The sequence below is a fragment of the Artemia sp. Qi Xiang Cuo genome, chromosome 14 (genome assembly GCF_049724085.1).
Source record: "Artemia sp. Qi Xiang Cuo chromosome 14, ASM4972408v1, whole genome shotgun sequence".
NCBI classification, from domain to species: domain Eukaryota; kingdom Metazoa; phylum Arthropoda; class Branchiopoda; order Anostraca; family Artemiidae; genus Artemia; species Artemia sp. Qi Xiang Cuo.
This window is the reverse complement of record NC_142807.1, coordinates 65,189,509-65,211,652: the sequence shown is the minus strand read 5'-3', so window position 1 is coordinate 65,211,652 and position 22,144 is coordinate 65,189,509. Positions and strand designations below refer to the sequence as shown.

The following is a 22,144-nucleotide window of genomic DNA, read 5'->3' as shown; positions in this document are numbered from 1 at the left end:
AATAAAAACTTGCGCAATGAGAGGTTGCGTTCGAGTCGGGATGTTTCAACCCATCTGATATAGCACACCTCATAAAAGGGGTTACCTTGGAAATTATTGAAGAAATTCCGACGGTTTTGTCACCTTTATTTGCGTTATGTTATCACTACTTATGAATTTCCGTTATAATGGACACGCAATAGTAAATCTAACAAAAAAAAATGAAGAGAAAATCTACCAAAATGTTTCAACTGTCAAAACCCTTTCTTTTTTCATTGGTTAGTGGAATAAATCCAAAAGCTTAATTAAGAATCGAATGCGTTCAACTCTGAGCAGAATTATTTTTAAAAAGGTATCTTACACCTAACATTTCACAATTAACTCCAGTCTTTAAAATAATTTTAATATAATAACTAAATAACTAAATAATTAATATACAACCAAACAATTAAAATAAATAAATAACTAAATAGCTAAATAATTAAAATAACTAAATAATTAATATATAACTAAATAATTAAAATAACTAAATATATAAATAACTAAATAATTTTAGTTTCTCCATAGGTCTTTTGTCAGATAGGATGTTTTCCAGCATCGTATACATTTTTTTGTTGTCAGTAGTTTTTTTTGAATGTATGAATAATTATTTAAAAATTTGATGCGTTTATAGTTGTGTTTTTTTTGCCAATTTCCTTTTTCCTCTTTCTAATTTTATTTTTCTTTATACTCCTCTATAGTGCCTTTTGTTATGCACAGAATATTACATCAACTTATTATTATTCTAAAAATAGCACAACCATGCGCTTTATCAATCAATCAGTCAAGATTTCTCTCGACATGACCGATAAGCTTTTTAATTAAACTCTGCATCTAAATCCGTTTCACCAAAAAAAAAACAAAAAAAAGCTAAATCATAACAACTTAAATGATCATGAAGTACTTCATCAAAAAGCCATTACTTTTTATTTATTTTATTATTATATTATATTTTATTTATTATATTATTTTATTTATTTATTTATTATACTTTTTTTTATTTATTATATTATTTATTTATACTTTTTATTAGCCATTTTTTTATTTAAATTAAACAAATAAATAAATCAACCACCAGAAGCAAACTTGTTTAGGCTATACACCCTTCAAAAAAAAACCTGATATATACATCGCTATCATCGCATCAAAAAGCCATATATCAGAAAGCCTTCAGATCTTTCAGTACTTCATCAGAAAGCCTTCATATCTTTCAGTACTTCATCAGAAAGCCTTCAGATCATTTAGTACTTCACCAGAGAGCATTTTTTGGATCAAACTGTCTGCATCTAAATGCAATGCACACAAAAAAAGTTAAACCGTAACAACTTACATGATCCTTAAGTACTTCATCAGAAAGCCATTTAGTCAACGGTTCAAACTTAGCTTTCAAAGCCTCTTGTTTTTCAGCTGATTCATCATCCAGAACAACACCTTCTTTGGCAACGTTCTGAAATTTCTTCCCTTCAAATTCAGGCAATGCACCAATGCAATATTCATCAACAGCTTCAGTCAAATACAGAACTTCATACCCCTTCTTAATAAGTCGCTCAACGAACGGACTTGTTTCGACCTAGAAGACGCAAGAATAAGCGTTGAATTAGATAAGATATTAATAGCAATCAAAATAATAATGAAAGACTCATTCCATTGTCGTGATTTTCTTGTTTAGTTTGTTGTTTTTTTAGCAGCCATTTTTACAGTTTTGCTTGCTCGTCTTTTTGTTTCATATAATTTTTTTTGCGCTATTACGGTAAAAAAAAAAAAAATTACTGTTTAACCAAAAAAGAGGAAATGCAAATAAAATATCAGCGATCAAACAAACGAATGTCAGTGATCGTCGCAAACCAAAAACAGAATAACTTTTAAACTAAAAAACTAAGATTAAAAGAAAAGAAAAAAAGTACTTTACAGATATCTGACAATCTTATGAGTAGAGTAACCCAGAAAAGTTCTAGATGCCTTGTTTCTTTGCAAATTTACTGTAGAGATATGCTTTTTAGGACATTTGGAAGCAGCAACTTAATATGGACTTTATGCGGAGAAAAAAGAAGTAAAAAATTACTAATGGAATAGTGCATTGACTTTTCCCGGGGAAAGGAGAGGAATAATAACCTAAAATGTACATTTTCAGTTTTGGATTTCAAACGGCTAAGAAGAGAGCCCCTTACACTTATCAGGGGAGGGGGGGGGGGGTATCCGTTTATCTTTTTCTCTTTGAGAGTAAGTATAAATTAACGTTACAACATTCCCAATTACGAACACTTATGTGAATACCAAACATCAGAAGTGGAATGACAATTCTGAATCTTAATATTCAGTTCTGAATATTTTTTGTCAACTTAATCACTTTCTACCGCTTTCCCTTATAAGTGAACTTTATAAAGTTGCTCATAAAATAGCACCAAAGGATGATATAAAACATTGTTAACACACAGTTAACAATTGTTATCAAAGTTTGTAACACAGTAACAATTGTGAAGTTAAAAATTAAGATTGTTAACTTCACAGTCCGGTAATTCCAAAGGTAAGATGAGAAGAGATGAAGCGTAAGATGATCGTAAGATGCCGAAAAATTGATGATTCGGTTTCGCCCACCCGCGGCATGTCGGTACCGACCCGGGTATCGAAGCACGGTAGATCTCTAATTTTGCAATATTGGGATATTCATCCACAGTTGTTCTAGGATAAGGAATTTCTCAAGCTAAGACTGAAAAACAAGACTTTCTGTTCGCTAGCAATTATTTCAACTTTTGAATAGATATAAATTTTAAAATAAAATTCATGAGCAATTTCATCATCCAATTGAAACGAAAGTAATTATTGGGATTATTTGTAACTTCGATTACAGAACTATTTTGTATATTATTTATTACAAAACGAGAAAACGAAGGATAATGAAGAAAAGAAAAACGACGTTATTCACAAGAAGAAAAGTGCAAATATTCCGAACCAGACCTCTCCCCAACTGTCCATAAGGCAAAAATAAAAATAAAACGGAGACTAAATTCCTAAGATAATATGAAAGGACAAAACTTAAAAAAACACATTAACATGCAGAAAAAAAAAAATCATACTTTAAAAACAACAACAACAACAAAAAAACACGATAACGTTTTTTTTTCTAAGTTTGAGCTGCAAAAACAATACAGAGCTGCCAACTATAGGGGAGGGGGGGAGGGACAAGAGTGGGAGGAGGGGGGACAATCCACCCCTAGATTCAGAAATTGCCTTATTTGGTAGTTTTATTGAATAATAACGAACAAACAACAAAATTGTCTCCCCCTTGTTATTGAAAAATATATTTTGTTGTATCTTTACTTAAAAAAAAAAAAAAAAATGCCTGGTTCATTTTTGGTTTAATGGAATTCTTTACTTTTATTTGAAAAACTTATTTTGTGGAAAAAGTTTTTTTTAATTAATTAACAAATTAAAAACGAGTTTAGCAACAAAATAACAACAAAGACATATACCTCATCAAGAGATCCTCCGGCAATGTAGTAGATAGCTTGTTGTTTTTCCTTCATTCTTTCAACATATTCAGCAAGTGAAACAAATTCACCCTTGGACGAGGATGAACGGAACATAAGGAGCTTGGCGAGACGAGAACGGTTTGATGAATCTTCGATGACTCCTAACTTGAGGCTAAAAATAAATTGATTAATTAAAGATTAGACTTTATCAGCCATTTTAGATGAATTAGATTTACATCTAATTAAATCTTAAATCTAAATAAATTAAATACTTAAATAAATATATTTTTTTAAATAAACGATCAATTTGGTTATTAAGGCATTTTTAATAAAGTAGTTAATTTAAATATTACTAAGTGCCCCTTCTCTGTCTCAGCTGTGGCCACAAAATCCCCTGGTCCAGGAAAATACAAATTTCGCTTCTTAGATCAAATTATTTTTCGTCAAAAAACCGCCATAAAAGGAGTTTACATCTGTTTAAAGAACATACTTATACAGATGAGACAAAGTACTTTCATAATTATAAATCATTACTGAAAATGTATATGAATTACCAAAATAACAATGAAACATTAAATAAGGAAGCTTATGAATTATTAGGTATGGCAAGGCCAGAGATGGTTTGACGGGGGGGGAGGGGGTTCAATGTCCAGCCCCCAAAAATCCCAAGATGCTTACCTTTTGATTACTTCGTATTTAAATTATTAAACATATTCTTGAATTATCAATACCCCCTCCCGGAAAATTTTTTTTCCGTAAGTGTATATGATGGACATTAAAGTGTAAAAAAATTCCCCTGGACAAATCTTCGGTTATTCATACCTAAAAACTGCAATTTGCTAATATTTTTCTTCCCATTGTTTCAAAAATAAAACTTTTAGGGCAGTATCATATTTTCGCCAGAGTTGTCACGTCGAATCGTGAAAATAAATAAGCAAAACTAATTAGTTAAATTTGACAACACTGTTCATCCGTAAACAAATTCAAATATTAACAACATGTTGATTACTGAGGACGACAACGCCTTCAAAGGAAATCTAAACCTTCTTCAGGTTTACCCGCCTACCATAACTGCATAACTGTATACGGAAGTCTTTTTCATTAAAAATTCCATTTCCATGATGATAAATAATCTATTAAGCTTTCAGTAAAGCACAAATGACACTTTAGGCTTTCGGGAGGGTTTAAAGGGGAGAAAATATTCTATTCGGGGTATGTGCACAAAGACCTTTTAAGACTTTTAAGACCTTTAAGACCTTTCGGCAATTAATAATAGTTGCCTCACCAGGACAAACCTAATTTTTTTCAGTTTCAAGCAGAGAAAAGCAGTAAGAAGTTGTATGGCAATGCGTCATGTGGCTGGGGGAGTTCTGTAAGTGGAGGAGATTGTGCGTTCAGACTTACTTGGTGGAATATTCAGCCCAAAACTTCTTATAGTCTTCCTTATCCATTTTCTTCATCATATCCAAAGCTTTCCTGATCAGCTTCTTTTTAATAACTTTGATTAGCTTGTGCTGTTGAAGAGTTTCACGGGAGACATTGAGTGGCAAATCATCAGAATCAACTATACCGCGGATGAAATTCAAATAATTGGGCATCATATCTTGAAAATCATCGGTAATGAAGACACGGCGCACAAATAGCTAAAAATAAAAGCCTCAAATTATAATCTTTTTTTCCTAGATTCACACGGTTGCGGCATCACGCAAAAACAGCCGTTGTCGTGTTTTCCACGAGAAATAGCCTTTTTAGCGTTTTCCAGGAGATTAAATTTGTTTTTACTGCAAGTTCATGCACCATGAGTGTTCAACAGCACCGTTGAAATATATCAACCTACGGGCTGAAAAACAAAAAACTTTTTCACATGCTGATCAATGGTTGCGCAGGTAAAAAGGATACCAACTAATCTGGCCAACACAGTAGATTTGCTGAGTGAATTCCACACTGGAACAATGCAATTGGTGAAGAAGATGAACTTGTCATGCTTTCTGCTAATTTTTTTATGCAGTTTTATGGGATTTCTTCATGTTTTTGGTGCATGTTTTGGTGCATGTTTTGGTACAAACACACCTACTTACAAACAAACCACTTACAACACCTCGGCTGATTCGATGCCCTCGGCCGGGGGTGTAATGCCTGGCTGAGGGCAAATAACCCGATGCTTCCCGTGTTTTGTCCCCAGATTTCTCCAGATACCCATTTACAGCTGGATCGACTCTGGCTTACAGGGTCTCACTGTTGAATTAAATTCTTGATTTTTCATAAAAAAGGCACTTCGCACAAACATACGCACATACTTGCCTTTGACATTTATGACCGTGTTGCAACTCAGAAATTATCTTTAAAAGTAGGATTATGTATGACAACAGTGCCAATAATTTATCCCTTGTACTTTTTCTATTTCTATGAAAGTGTAAAAAACAAAAAATAGTATCAACTAGACACGGCTAGGTGGAAAACTGGGGTATGAAGGGGGGAGGCAAACCAAACTGAGAGGGTCAAATTGCACGTTCGAGCATCATTTTTAATAGTCAAAAGAGATCCGAGGACAGCTAGTCCCCCCCACGCCTTGTTTTTCCAACAACCGAAAAAAACCAGACGTAGAAAAAGAAACGACATTCAGCGGCCTAAACATTGTTACATGCTTGCAAAAATATCAGTTTTTTCAATAGGTGAGCTTTTATATTTTGTGAAATCTTTTTTTCTATTTTTGACTAAAGAAGTCAGAGTCCAGGGTGGACTCTGGTTGAGCTTACAGGGTCACACCATTGACCCCCGTTTCAAACCAAATAACTAGCGACACAAGGACTGCCATCGGACTGCCATTGTGGACGACATAAGGCTGCCAAATCCTCCTTTGCCATGTTTTTACTAGTTGTGTAATATTTCCGCACTAGCATAAGTATCCTCTTTTGGATTACTTACACACGATTTGGTGCATTTGAAATGCGTAGTACAATTCAATATAATAGGTATACATTTTCCGAGTCGATTTAGTCTAAAATTAAATATAAAAACAAGTTGTTTTTTTTTTAACTGAAAGTAAGGAGCGACATTAAAACGAGCAGAAATTATTCCGTATATGAAACGGGCTGTCCCCTCCTCAGAGCATCGGTCTTTGCGCTAAAGTTTTTATTGTTATAAAAAGTAAAGTTGTGACAAAGAGTCAAACTTCAGCGTAAAGAGAGAGGGGACAGCCCTCCCTCCCAAACCCAATAACAAGCGACACCAGGACTCGAACCCCCGTCCTCAGGATTTCAAGTCTAGCGCGCTAACCACTCGGTTAGGACGGTTCAAAACACGCATTACAACGCCTAATGGTTGGATTTCAATAATATTGGGTTACTGATCTGTCTAGTTACTTAGGGGAAAATATTTTCTCATTTTTTGAGGAAAAGCAACGCTTAAGACACAATAAGTACTGACTGAGAAAGAACCGCATCGTACCATACTTACAAACACACCTCGGCCGAACCGGCCGAGGTGTTGTCGAGAAAATCCCATAATTGGAAGAAGTGTTTTGCTGTAACATTTCTTTTCTGGACAAGCTGTTAACCTGCTAGAGGTAAATGATGGAGTAAAATCATTTATGGTTCCAGGCGGCTCCGTAGGATGAGGAAGGTCCTCTGGTGGTGTTGCCAGACTCATCAATAGCACCCTAAACCTCTTTCTTTATAAAACCGAGGAATTCTTTGTTGCTGTTAAGGTACACAGAATGGTTGTCTATTCAGTGTATATGCCCACAGATTACAGAAATGAAATATCGGAAGAGCGATTCAGTGAGGCATGCAGCAAATTGTCAAGCTTGGTGAGCAGATGTCTTAGTCAAGATCTTGAGTGCATCATAGCAGGCGATCTAAACTGGTGACCTTCCTGAAAGGAATTATCCTCGTGCACCATTATCCTCTAGCTTTACCATTTGCGCATCAACAGACCGAATGGGCTAATTTTACACAGGTCCATCCTAATAACTGTGCATCTGTTGCGCGCAAGGCATTTTGCGTAAAAAAAAAAGTGCAACTGTGTAAACCCAGATACACCCTGTTTTCAATTCCTCCTGAATAAAAACTGATTGAACATATGACCAGAACAGAACAGACCAGAACATAATTTACACTTTATTGAAAAAATTTAAATGTTTTTACTTTTATAACTTAAATAAATCAAATAATATTAATATTTTGATTACTAAATATCAGTATATGTATATTAAACTGATAATGCACATTCATTTGTATTTTTTTTCAGTAAAGTGCAAATTATGTTCTGGCCTTGGGAAGGCATAGGGGTTCTGAGCCCAACTTATGTTAATTTCTGTTCGTTTGAGTTTGACTTGGTTATTTATTGTAATTTCTGTTCCTTTTGGGTTTCATTTATTTATCGATGCTGATTTGTGGTAGTTTCATGCTTGGTAGATTATTTTATTTTATTTTCGCTCATTTTTGGTTTAATGGAGTTCTTTACTTTTCTTTGAAAAACTTATTTTGTGGAAAAAGTTTTTTAAATTAATTTCTGTTCGTTTTATATTGACATAGTTATAGGTGCGATTCCCTTATAGGTGCGACGCCGGGGACTAGTGGTAATTGTAATAGAAGTGGTAGCATACAAATATTAAACCTTATAATAGAAACCTTATATGCCCCCAGGGCATAACTTACAACCCTTGCCCTGAGGCTTTTTTTGGGGGGGGGGGGGGCCTCAAATACCTAATTTCAAGAACTTGAAACAACGACAACGCTTTCTATAAAACCCTCATATGCCCCCAGAGCCTAGCTTACAACCCTTGCCCTGAGGGCTGTGGGGGGGGGGGGTGTCGTCCTTAGAGATCAAATTTCCAAAACTTTCAACTACGTTGAATAAAATGGCTATCTAAAAATTTTGATTGGATGTGTTTGGGGAAAAGGTGGTTGTGAGAGGGGGGTTAATTGCCTTCAAATCACTTTCGATACTATTAAGAAGGGCACTAGCCCTTTGAATTTCCAATGGAATGAGCCCTTTTTCAAGTTTCTACGACAAAGATTTCAATAAAAACTTATATACCCCCGGGGCATAACTTATGCTCCGGGTCTTATCTCAAAGGTCTGATTAGATATGTTTGAGGAAATGGTGGGTGTGGAAGGGGTGTTAGTTGCCTTCCAATAACTTTTGACTATTAAAAAGAGCAATGGCCATTTCGATTTCCAATCGAATGAGCCCTTTTTGAAGTTTCTAAGACAACCCGTTCATAAAAACATTACATCCCCCAAGGTATAACTCACAACCCTTGCCCTGAGACCTGTGGGGGAATGTCCTCTCAAAAACATAATTTCTATCAGGAAATCAACTACGCTGAACAAAACGGCTATCTAAAAATTTTGATTGGATGTGCTTGTGGAAAAGGTGGGCGAGAGAGGGGAGTTTGTTGTCCTCCAATCATATTCGAGACTATTCAACAGGGCACTAACCCTTTGAATTTTCAATTAAATGAGCCCTTATTGAAGTTTCTATGACACAGATTTCAATAAAAACTAATATGCCCCCAGGTTATAACTTATAACCCTTGCCCTGATGACTGTGGGGGGAGTGTTCGGCTCAAAGGTATAATTTCCTGAACTTTAAACTGCGTTGAACAAAATGGCTATCTCAAAACTTTGATTGGATGTGTTTCGGAAATGGTGGGCGTGGAAGGGGTGTTAGTTGCCTTCTATTCATTTTCGACTATTAAAAAGGACACAAGCCACTTCAATTTCCAATTGGATGAGCCCTTTTCGAAGTTTCTACGACAACTTCTTCGCTACGAAGTGCTCTGGTCTAAAGAAAAAAAAATAATAAATAATACATTGTGCCAACATCGTTGTTATACGCCCCCAGGATATAACTTAAAACCCTTGCCCTGAGGTTGTGGGGGAATGACCTCCTCAAAAACATATTTTCTATCTGGAAATCAACTATGCTGAACAAAATGGATATCTCAAAATTCTGATTGGATGCGTTTCGGGAATTGGTGGGCGTGGGAGGGGTGTTAGTTGCCTTCCAATCACTTTCGACTATTAAAAAGGGCACAAGCCACTCCAATTTCCAATTGAATGAGTCCTTTTCGAAGTTTCTACGACAACTTCTTCGATACGAAGTGCCCTGGTCTAAAGGAAAAAAAAAACAATAAATAATACATTGTTCCAACATCGTTGTTATATGCCTCCAGGGCATAACTTAAAACCCTTGCCTTGAGGGTTGTGGGGGAGTGACCTCCTCAAAAACATATTTTCTATCTGGAAATCAACTACGCTTAAAAAAATGTCTATCTCAAAATTTTAATTGGATATGTTAGGGGGAATGATGGACATGGAGGGGGGGGGCTAGTTGCCTTCCAATCACTTTTAACTTTTAAAAAGGGCACGAGCTACTCCGATTTCCAATCGAATAAGCCCTTTTCGAAGTTTCTACGGCAACTCATTTGATTCGAGGTGCCCTGTTCTAAAAGAAAAAAAAATAATACATTGTGCCAACATCGTTCTTTGCTTACGCAGCGCTACTGCACTGCCTATGATAGGGACACTTCTATTTGGTTGCCTATGGGGTTATACTGCTTTGTCCTAGAATAATGGAAGAGTAAGTAAGGTCAAGACTGTGTTTATCTCAATTGCTAAAGAAGGAAACAGATGTTTTCTTCTTCTTTTTTTTCTAACCCAATAATTACCTTTAATACATTATACACATAAATAGCTAATAGGCCTAAACTCTTATGTTTAGCGTAAAAACACATAACATAATTTTGTTCTTTTCTTACACTTTGGAGGTTCTATGAAGTTATTCCTATTAGAATAGTTATTTCTACCAGAATTCCTGCAAGCATTTTATTCCTTGTTAATTCCTAGAATTCCGAAGAGGCTGTTCCTATTAGGAGTTCCAAGCCTTTAGAATTAAATAGAGTAATTATATACATTATGAAAAAGAAAAATCTTGTACATAAATTTTCTAAAGAAAATTTATTCTAATTTTTTTTCTAATCTTTAGAAAAATTATTTTCTAAAAAAATAATTTTACAACTACTTAAGTTTTATTTGGTTTATAATAGCACTATTTTTGTAAAAATAAAGTGTCACATTTTTATCGACCATTTTCGATGTATTTATCAATATAAAAAATTTAAATTGCCTTAGTTTTGTTTTTGATTTAAGTTTCTTACAGAATTCATATTATTACTACTACTACTAACAATTCACCACAGCAAGAAGCCGCCTGAGGCTAACACAGCTACGCACGCTGCTCCTCCATCCCAATCTAATCAAAGCCTACCTTTATATCCCAGGAAGTTCCCATTCCCCTTAAATCTTTCTTTATCACATCCTCTCACCTCAACTGCGGACGACCTGCTTTCCATTTCGCCCTAGACGGTTGGTCGAAAAGGAGACAATCTTCGGCAATCTGTCATCTTTCATCCTCAAAACGGGCCCTAGCCATCTGAACCTTTCACTCATTATAGCCATAGAAAATAAGATTGAACCACACTTTTCATACAGCCTACTGTTTGAAATACGGTCAGTCAGCCGGGTACCCTGAACAATCCGTAGGCAATTTCTCTGGAAAACCTCTAGCAGATCTTCATTCAATTCATATTTGCATCTTCACCAGTTCATATTGGTTTCTTTGTTTTACATTACTTTTCGCTGACGAAGTCTTTTGGTCATATAGCCGAGATATTTGCTTGGGTTAAAATTTAATCACTGTCTTCAGAAAATCCCTCAGAATAAATTTTATTTTACAAAGGAATTATACAGAAACTTTTTATGTACTCCAGTTCTATAAAGAGAATCCCTTGATAGATCTTATTCTATAAAGAGAGTATACAGGGATTTTTTATATACTCCAGTCTGTTCCCTAATTATTCTTTCCCCCTCCCCATACTAACAATCTCAGTTTTATTAAATGCTTCATAGTATATCTGATTTTATAAAGGGATTATACAGAAACTTTTTACGTACTCCACTTAGTGTCCTCCCCATACTAGAATATGTTGGGTGTTCAGCCGATTCTTAAAAAGGGATCGGAAACTTTTGCAGGGGTGGAGCTAAAAGTAAAATAATTCAAGGAATTGTAAATTCATACAGATAGTGTATTGTTCACATTGCCATAGTACATGTGTATCGATTCAGTTAAACTAAGAGTGGGTTTATGACAAAGCTTATTTCAGATTATGAATTTAGTTCCATTTCAATGAAGACGGATATTAGTCATATGACCGGTATATTTGCTTATATTATATTTTAATCACTGTCTTCAGGAAATGTCTCATAGTAGATCTTATTTTATAAAGGATATAGAGGGTCTTTTTCAAATACTTCTCTAAGTTGAAATTGAGTCTATGGGAAGGTTTACCACAAAATGCTAAGGCTCACCTTAATGTTATCGGTACGTGTGCCATACTTGTTGAAACTCTCAGATGGCTGGACTTTGGGAATGTAAAGAATGGATTTGAATGTAACTTCCCCTTCAGCGACAAAGTGGATCTTGGCAAGAGGGGGACTTGTGTCTTTGGTCAAGGATTTGTAAAATTCTTCATATTCCTTCTCGTCAACTTCGGATGGCCTGCAAATGTAATACGTGTTCAAAATGGTATCCAAATTGCAGAAGAATGTTTATTCGGAAACAAACATGGTAGGGGGGGGGGGGGGGACTACGTATCGCCAAATTAAATGAAATTTCACACAAGGGAAAATACCAGGTAACAACTCTAAACTTATTTGACATTGGGACAAGCAACATACATCCTTTGTAAAATTTTGTTTACTAATCTTAAAATTCCAAACCAATCCCCTCCCGGTATTAGCCTGTCAGTTTTGTTTTATTTTCAAGGTTTTTTTTTCTAGATTTTCTACGAGAAAAGATAACGCTTTATTGTAAACTACAACCCACAGGGTTAACTAGTCTGGGGCCACAACCCAAAAGGGTCTTTAAAATAACAACGAAACTTGAATTTAGCACACGACCTTCATCAATAGGCGTTCAAAATAATATCTATTTTTTGCAGAAACAAATATATACCATCTGAATTTTGAAGCATTGGTTGTTATGTGCGCAATTAATCATAAATCCAATCAAAATAGATTTGACAAAGAGGCTCTTCGGCCCTGATATGCAAAACACAGCAATAAAACGTTTCTGAAAGCAAATTACAGGCTAAACTTATATATCATTTATCATACGCCTCCCATAAAAGAGCTAAATTGCAGGTTACATTGCTTTTTCGAAGACAATTGAGTGAAAAAAAGAATAATTCAACTTTTATTTATTATCTGGGGAAAAAAATTACAATAAAAAGTGGCAAGTAGACAACAAACTTGAGGAAATAGGTCACTGGTAGCTAGCTACAAATGAAGAACGGAAAGTCTTGTTCAATCAATGCTTGGTTACAGAATACTAGTTATAAAGCCACAAAACATGCAGGGAAAGAGAATGTGCCATGTTGTCATTATCAAAACCTAACCCCCAAATTTGCAGGATTTCACCATCTCCCTCTACTCGCCCTCATTCAGACCTTCGGACCAACGTAAAGCAAAAATAGAATGGAATAAGCAAATACAACTAGTATTTATTTTTATAAAGTTTTGTAATTTTTTTAGCAGTGGTAGATGGCGCTGGTGGTTTGTTTAGCGGAGACAAACTTCAGGGTCCTATATTATTCATTTTCCATATTTTTCGGCTGGGACCTCGAAGCTGTTCTCATAATTAATATTTTCAATTTGTTTTGAATAAGTTACCTAATTTAGACATAAAATAAACCATTTAAAGGCATTGACCGACTCTGAGCAACTATTTTTGAACATTATTTTAAAATTACAGATTTTATGTGCAATGGATAGTTTCTCCGTAATAATGCCTAACAAAGGACCAATTCTAGGTACACTTTTTTTATTTATTATATTTTTGTTATAAAAAGAGTAGATAATATACACAAATGATTATATTTTTAACAAGTTTTAAATGCATTTCACCTCAACTAAAAGACTAGACACAATTAAACAATGCACTATTCCCCAAACATTTCTTTAGTAAAAAGATATATTATGTGTTTTTTCTTCTTTTAGATATATTAATGTCTTTTATGGAAGAAGTATTTAATGTCTACTTTTTTCAGAAAAAACGAGCCTTTTTTATGCTTGTGTCTGCATGAAATTCTACCTTGATGATATTCTATTTAATCTAGATAGGATTTGTATCAATATGGTTATACTTTTTAAGTTAAGTTTTAAGTTTTTAAGTTCCCTTAATACTGAGTGTACTGAAGACAAACTATTCTTATTTTTGAAACTGGGTGCTTTATCCTGTGCTTTAAACACTGTCCTTTAAATCTTTATAGGCAGCCATATAACTGCCAGATGGCCTTAAAGTCCACTGTAATAAATATCATCCCTGGCTTCATTTGAGTATGTTTGGATAGCTTTAGAAATGGAGGCCGTAAAACATCTTTATACTAATAATAACTCGTCTTCCCAAACACACCTCAAATAGAAAATTTGTCATTACTCACTGGACTTCTAAATATTAAATATATATATATATATATATATATATATATATATATATATATATATATATATATATATATATATATATATATATATATATATATATATATATATATATATATATATATATATATATATATATATATATATATATATATATATATATATATATATATATATATATATATATATATATATATATATATATATATATATATATATATATATATGTATATATATATATGTATATATATATATATATATATATATATATATATATATATATATATATATATATATATATAAATACAAATATATATACATATATACAAATATATATATTATCCCTGGCTTCATTTGAGTATGTTTGGATAGCTTTAGAAATGGAGGCCGTAAAACATCTTTATACTAATAATAACTCGTCTTCCCAAACACACCTCAAGTAGAAAATTTGTCATTACTCACTGGACTTCTAAATATTAAATATATATATATATATATATATATATATATATATATATATATATATATAAATATATATATATATATATATATATATATATATATATATATATATATATATATATATATATATATATATATATATATATATATATATATATATATATATATATATATATATATATATATATATATATATATATATATATAATATATAATATATATATATATAAATATCTATATATATACCAAAATATATATATATATATATATATATATATATATATATATATATATATATATATATATATATATATATATATATATATATATATATATATATATATATATATATATATATATATATATATATATATATATATATATATATATATATATATATATATATATATATATATATATATATATATATATATATATATATATATATATATATACAAATATATATACATATATACAAATATTTATATATATATATATATATATATATATATATATATATATATATATATATATATATATATATATATATATATATATATATATATATATATATATATATAAAGATACATATATACATATAAATATCACTAATATATATTAATAACCCAAACATATATATATAAATAACGCTAAAATATTAAATAACGACTAAATACATAAATAAGAGCTATCTCACTAGATGGCTCTTAAACCATTTGGTTTTTGGGAAGGTGTTGTTCAGTTTTTTTATTGGACCATACACTGAAAAGTGAATATAGGGAAATATACGAAAATATACGGACTGAAGAGAAATAAGTGAGCATGGACTGAAAACTTCAAAGGTTTAAACTTTGCGGCCTTATTCTGATATCCTAATTGCTGCTTATGCCATCAATGGAATGATCCGACTGTCACTAGAGTAATTGAATAAATGATACAAGACAATTGGTTATTACAAAACTCGATTATTTGTGCGTATTAATGCCCCAAAGGAAAGTCAAATATCAAGCTCGACTGGCTCAGATGGTAGAACAGAAGACTCCCTGTCTCTAGGTCATGGATTTTGTCCTATCCTGATGTTTTGATCCTATCTTTTATTTTTATGATATATTATAATAATATTTAATGTTAAGGGAACTTGGCAAGTGATAAATGAGGCACTACGTGGTAATAACATTATAAACCCAGTGGATGAACTTGTAGTCGGTGAAAAACAAGTTAAAGGTAAGAAAGGTGTTAGTGATGATTTTTGTAAATATTTTTCAAATGTTGGAATTGATGTTAAAAATAATGTTGCTGATAAATTAGCACCTAATTATTATTGTGATGTTTTATCATCGAATTCTGCGTACCATTCTTATGATACAAGGAATTCTGCGGACCTAGTACATGAGAGACGACACACTGCTAGGTCTAGTTTTGTATTTAGGCATGTGGATGTTTCGGTATGGAACAGTCTTCCGGAAAGCACTAGAATGGCTGAGAGTGTGTCCTCTTTTAAAAATAGGATAAAGAATTTCTTAATGAATAAGGATGGGCGAGGGGGGGGGCTGTATTCTGTCTTCTATCTTGTGCAAGTATTAGTTCGCGGTTCCCATGAGGTTTATTTATTATTTATTTATATGATTGTATTTAGTAATGAGTAAAATAGTGAGTCCTGCCATAAACAAATCTGTATAGATTTTCACGTGGAAGCTCTGTTTGATATGATTTTTTTTGTGAATATTGGTCTTTAATAAAAATGAATTTCTCTCTCAAAATAGAATAATTTAAAAGAAATATCTTTTTTTGAATATTTGTTTTTAGAATATATTAATTTTTATTAAATATTACTAATTATTAATTTTCATATTAAGAATATATTAATTATTATTATTTTGGCAAAAGCTGCCATTTTGGAAAAATGCCCGACACTGAGATTATTTCACGCGTACAGATCTATCCCGCGTACATGCTATTTTTTTCCCAATAAATGATTATTTCCGAAGTCAACACTATGTTAAGCTTACCCTGTTATGTCTCTGTTTGGGGGTCGAGTTTAAACTTACAGTGACATTTTTGTTGGAGAGTAAGAGAACGACTCCAAAATTTGTGCTGGGAAAGGGAGCAACATAATTTTCTCCGATCCTATAAAAAGAGTACACTTTTTTTTTCTTTTTCAGAATATTTTTCTTTTGTATGCCTGTCTTATGACAGGGTTCGCTGTTAATAAAAGAAAAATACAAATATGAATTGGACAAAAAGACTTGCTAAAAACACGTACTTTCTAGTCCAGATTGGTTTGGCATCATTCAACAGTTCCCAGTCCCAGGTTGTCTTCTCGACCTTTCTTGTTTTTGGCTCCTTTTCTTCTTCAACAGCACCTTCTTCATCTTCCTCTTTCTTTTCTTCAGCAGCAACTTCTTCATCTTCATCTATCGGCTCTTCAACCTGAAACAATCAACAGACTGAATATTTTTTCACCCAAGGCCTTACACACCCAAGGCCATATTCACCCAAGGCCACACTTATATTACCAGTAAAATTATGTTGAAAAGCCCAACAAGATTTAAATCAGTGGTTCCCGGTTGATTTTGGGCCATGCCCCATTTAGGCATTTCTAAAATACCGATGAAATTCTCGTGATATACAAATTTTGTTATTCAAAATTCTACGTGTATCTACCTGAAGAAAGCTTAGAAGGGCATTAACTTTGTATCTTTTTTGGGTCGTCCTCTAGGCAAATGTTATACTAATTAAAAATATTGTCTGAAAACAACACCTTTTATACAATATTCCTTGAATATTAGAACTTAATATCCATAGTTTTTGCTTAGACATTGCAGACACAAACCCTTTTGACAACCTGGATGTTCTACTTCAACCTCCCCTAATCATTCCTTGAATGTTAGAACTTAATATCCATAGTTTTTTCTTAGACATTGCAGACACAAACCCTTTTGACAGCCTGGATGTTCCACTTCAACCTCCCCTTATCATTCCCTGAATGTTAGAACTTAATATCCATAGTTTTTGCTTAGACATTGCAGACACAAACCCTTTTGACAACCTGGATGTTCTACTTCAACCTCCCCTAATCATTCCTTGAATGTTAGAACTTAATATCCATAGTTTTTGCTTAGACATTGCAGACACAAACCCTTTTGACAATCTGGATGTTCTACTTCAACCTCCCCTACTCATTCCTTGAATGTTAGAACTTAATATCCATAGTTTTTGCTTAGACATTGCAGACACAAACCCTTTTGACAACCTGGATGTTCTGCTTCAACCTCCCCTAATCATTCCTTGAATGTTAGAACTTAATATCCATTCAGCTATATCCGATGAACTTTATGCTATAAGAGATCATAAAACAATTAATTACCTTTTATATATATCTCATATGGTCTAGTGGTTTAGGATAGTTGGCTTTCAATTAATTGGTTTGGGTTCAAATCCCGGTACGGAAATTATTTTTAAACGAAATTAGATGAAATTAATTAGCTAATTTGACAAGACATAGTAGGTAACTAAGGGCAAGAGGTCGTTCTTTACTATAAACCGCTCCAACCCGGATAATGTTATTTCAATGATCGTCCTTTAATGTAAAAACTTGACAAAACTTATAAATTTCAAATCAGCATAAAAATCAGATTCTTTTGATGTATCTATTGGTATCGAAATTTTATTCTTTAGAGTTTCAGTTGCTATTGAGACGAGTCGCGTTTCCTATACAATTCGTTAACACCAACTGTTTGACTTTAATGGAAAATTTAAAACAAAACAACTTCAATTCTCATATATATACTGAACTGAAAACAAAAATATAAAAAAATTGATTTTTTTTATGGAAATACACATTAAATTTCGCGTTTAGGACCTAATAAAAATTAGAGCTAATTTTAAAATTTTAAGGTATTTTTTTTAGTTTGAATTACAAGATTCAAATTATTGCTGAGATACCATAAACATTTTTCAGTTTACGTAACATATGTAACATATAAACATATTGTAACAGTAACCTTTTCAATATGATCATAATAACTTTATATTCGTTATATGTTATGATTTGATTACAAATAAGAAAAAGCCAATGGCTTTTTCTTCTTTGGAATAGGAAGAGACGAACCTCAAAGAACCAGGCAGCTAACTGAGTCCAATATGTGTAATGGTTTGACCTCCTAATGATCGTCTTTTAATATAATACTTAACAAAACTTAAATGTTTAAAATCAGCGTAAAAATCCGATTCTTTTGATGCATCTACTGGTATTAAAATTTCGTTTTTTAAAGTTGCGGTTACTATTGAGGCGATTCACTCTTACTATACAGTTTGTTATTACGAACTGTTTGATTGCTTCAAAAATCAAATATGTTTGAGAAGACTGCATTATGAAAGACAGCAAAAATGCAGTTTTTCTTGTAAAAAGTTATTTTTGTTTTTTAATTAAAAAGGGCACTAGAACTTTTAATGTACGTTCTAATGAGCCCTCTTGTGACATTATAGGATCACTGGCTCGATAGTTCGCTACCACGAACTGTTTGAAAACTTTTGGTTAGTGGGCTATGGTTCGTATTCCACTAGGTTGCAGCTACTGCTTCAACCATGATGTGTTACGTCAGCATGCATATAATGTCGTTCTTTAATATAATCTAGTGGTTTAGGATAGTTGGCTTTCAACCAATTGGCTTGGGTTCGAATCCCGGTGTGGGAATTATTTTTAAAACAAAATCAGGTGAAATTAATTAGCTAATTTGACAAGACATAGGTAACTAAGGGCAAGAGTTCGTTCTTTACTATAAAACAGGCTCGGGTTCGATTACCGGTGTGGGAAAATTTTTAACTCTATAATCTTCGAATATTTGAACCTTTTATAATTTATAATGATGTATAATATAAATACTGTAATCTTTATTATAATTTAAAATGAGAAATTACACAGCTCTTTACTATGACAGCGAACCGTTTGATTTAATACTTAAGTTACTATGAGTTAAAGTTCCTTATTGTAACATATCTTATATGTAACTTTTATTTTATAAGTCTCCGATAGTCTAATGGTAAGCATGCCCACTTGTTACCTGGGAGAAGGGGGTTCGATTCCCCGTCGGGGAGAACTTTTAATATGTTGAATTAAAAGCAATATCTTTTCAATTTAAAATTTAAAAAAGAAACTTGTTTATTGACATTCTAGCTAAAATAATGAAGATAATATGAATGAACCACAGGGTTCAGTTTCTTTGGACTTGAGTTCGTTTTTTCACTATAAATACAAACAGGAAAAAGCCTACGGCTTTTTCTTCTTTTAAATAGTAAGAGACGAAACTCAAACAATCAATTATCTAACTAAGTCCAATGTATGGAATGGTTTGTTATTTCAGTGATCGTCTTTTAATGTAAAAAATTTTCAGGTATTTTGTTAGTTTGAATGAAAAGATTAAAATTATTGCTCAGACATCATAAATATTTTTGCAGTTTACATAATAACTTTAGCGATTCTAAACTGAAATACTAACTCAGTCCAATATATGCAATGGTGTGCTTTTCTAATGATCGTCCTTTAATATAAAATTGGATATTTTAATATATCCTATATGGTCTAGAGGTTGGGATAGCTCTCACCCAGCAGGCTTGAGTTCAATTTCCGTATGGGAAATTTTTACTTATGATGATTTCTTAAGGAACATAATTAAAATTTCTTAATGTAATAAAAATAATTTGTTTTAATTAAAAAAGGTTTTTAACCCCATTAATTTCCTTTAAAATGAGCCATTGAACAACTCTCTACGATGTTCCAGTGCCATGCTATCTGTTGAATTACTAAACTATACTATAATTAAGTGGCGTATAAAATTTAGTATAGGCTAGAGGTCGTTCTTTATTATAAAAACTATGACGACATTCAATATTTATCTAGTAGGGTTTCAGACAAGGTAATTCTAATGATGTACTTTTGTTTTGATCTGACTCTATTTTTAGGAGTTTTGTTATATTTCTTAGCATTGGACTGATCGTCTCTTACTAGATTGCTAGCTACTGCTGCAACCCGGATTCACATATATATTATTTATGAGAGGCAACCTGGCCGAGTGGTCCAAGGCACTGGTGTTAGCCACCAGTCTCTTTGGAGGCGTGGGTTCAAATTTTACCGCTGGTAAACGATTATGTTTGAAAGACTGCAGTGTGAAAAGACATCGAAAATGCAGTTTTTGGTGGAAAAATTTATTCTCTTTTAGAAATAATTTATTTTAGTTACAAAAGGTTTTTAACCCAATTAATTTCCTTTAAAATGAGCTATTGAACAACCCTCTACGATGTTCCAGTGCCAAGCTATCTCTGGAAACAAAGAAAAAAAAAAAAGAAAAAAATATCCCGTTTAGGAAGAATGTTGTAGTAGCTGCCACTTTTCTTGATTTTCAAGCCAATATATTTCCCTTTCTGTTCAAGCCAAGGGACAGAAAGTTTCCTATACAGGGGTTTCGGACAAGGCGGTTCTAATGGTGTACTTTTTGTTTTGATCTGACTCCTTTTTTAGGAACTATGGGTTTTTATATTTCTTAACATTGGACGTGATCGTCTCTTACTAGGTTGCTAGCTACCGCTGCAACCCGGATATAAAGTCATTGCAGCACTATCATGTATCTTTTCTGCTCTTGAAATGCATTTGAGTGTGACGTCATTCAACTGAATTTTTTTTCAAAATAAGGTCTCTAAAGTTTAGTCAGCCAAAGGGTGCACTTCATGCCCATGCCCTACAAAAGTATTGCCATACCCCATCGGTGGGGTCTGCACCCCACGCTGGGAATCATGGATTTTGATGTTCCATGAGCAGAACGTTCAGAATGCACATGGACGGTAAATGTATCTAGTGTCCTTGACCCGCAAATTGTCCATCGGTAACAGGTAATACTTGGCACCAGTAACCTTTTAGGGCTCTAACTGGAAAGCCATAGATACCCATGGCTCTGAGTAACCAAATATACCAAAAACATGAATCCAGGACCGTGATTTGTCATAGGACAGGGAGAGGGGGGACCAAAAGATATGACGATTTTTGCGAACAACTGACAAACCAGGAAATGATTACCCATTTTGTCTCTAATGGTCAGAGCATGGGCCGAAGCATGAATACAGAAATCAACCGATAAACAAGTTTTAAATTAGATTTACCTAAAATAAAATTTTTGATTTCAAGTGTTTGTTTTCTTAAATAATTTCTTTTTGCATTAATCCTGAATATATTTTATACTTATCATTTAGAACGAATTTACATAGAAACTTCACTAAGGATCCCATTACCCTCTAAACTTACCATAAAGCAGGAAACTACACCGTTTTATTGCCTTTTTTGAGAATGAAAGACCGTTTAAACTGCCTGAATTATTCAAAAGATGGCGGTCTAAAAAGAATGAAAAAAAAGAAGCACGTTTTTAAAATGGACTAAAAAGTAAAAAAAAAAACGTGAGAATCTATGAATATAAGGGAAAACGAGGGGAGAAAAAAGGGATTGAACTTCGCATAACATAGATATCAAATTTTTAATACATAAATACATCAAATATAAATACATAAATGAAAAAGACGATGAGTTGAGCAAAACGAGTTAAAAAGATAAAGTTATGCAAAGCCCAATCCATTTTCAGAAAAAAAAGCCCAAAAAGAGATTCTGCTCCATTTTGCTGCTCCCTTCATGACCAAATGATT

General features: G+C 32.8%; 1 protein-coding gene across 2 annotated transcripts in view; it reads right to left on the bottom strand.

Annotated features, from left to right (window-relative positions):
- The window catches only part of Gp93 (heat shock protein 90 Gp93), a 54,325-nt gene that overhangs the window by 10,873 nt on the left and 21,308 nt on the right, over positions 1-22,144 (bottom strand). For both annotated transcript variants that reach the window (XM_089100450.1, XM_089100449.1), the window contains exons 7-11: positions 16,722-16,888; positions 11,864-12,053; positions 4,893-5,131; positions 3,489-3,660; positions 1,349-1,588 (exon numbers count right to left, since the gene is read on the bottom strand). In XM_089100450.1, the coding sequence (XP_088956576.1) occupies positions 1,349-1,588; positions 3,489-3,660; positions 4,893-5,131; positions 11,864-12,053; positions 16,722-16,888 (1,008 nt within the window). The remainder of the gene's footprint in view (positions 1-1,348; positions 1,589-3,488; positions 3,661-4,892; positions 5,132-11,863; positions 12,054-16,721; positions 16,889-22,144) is intronic.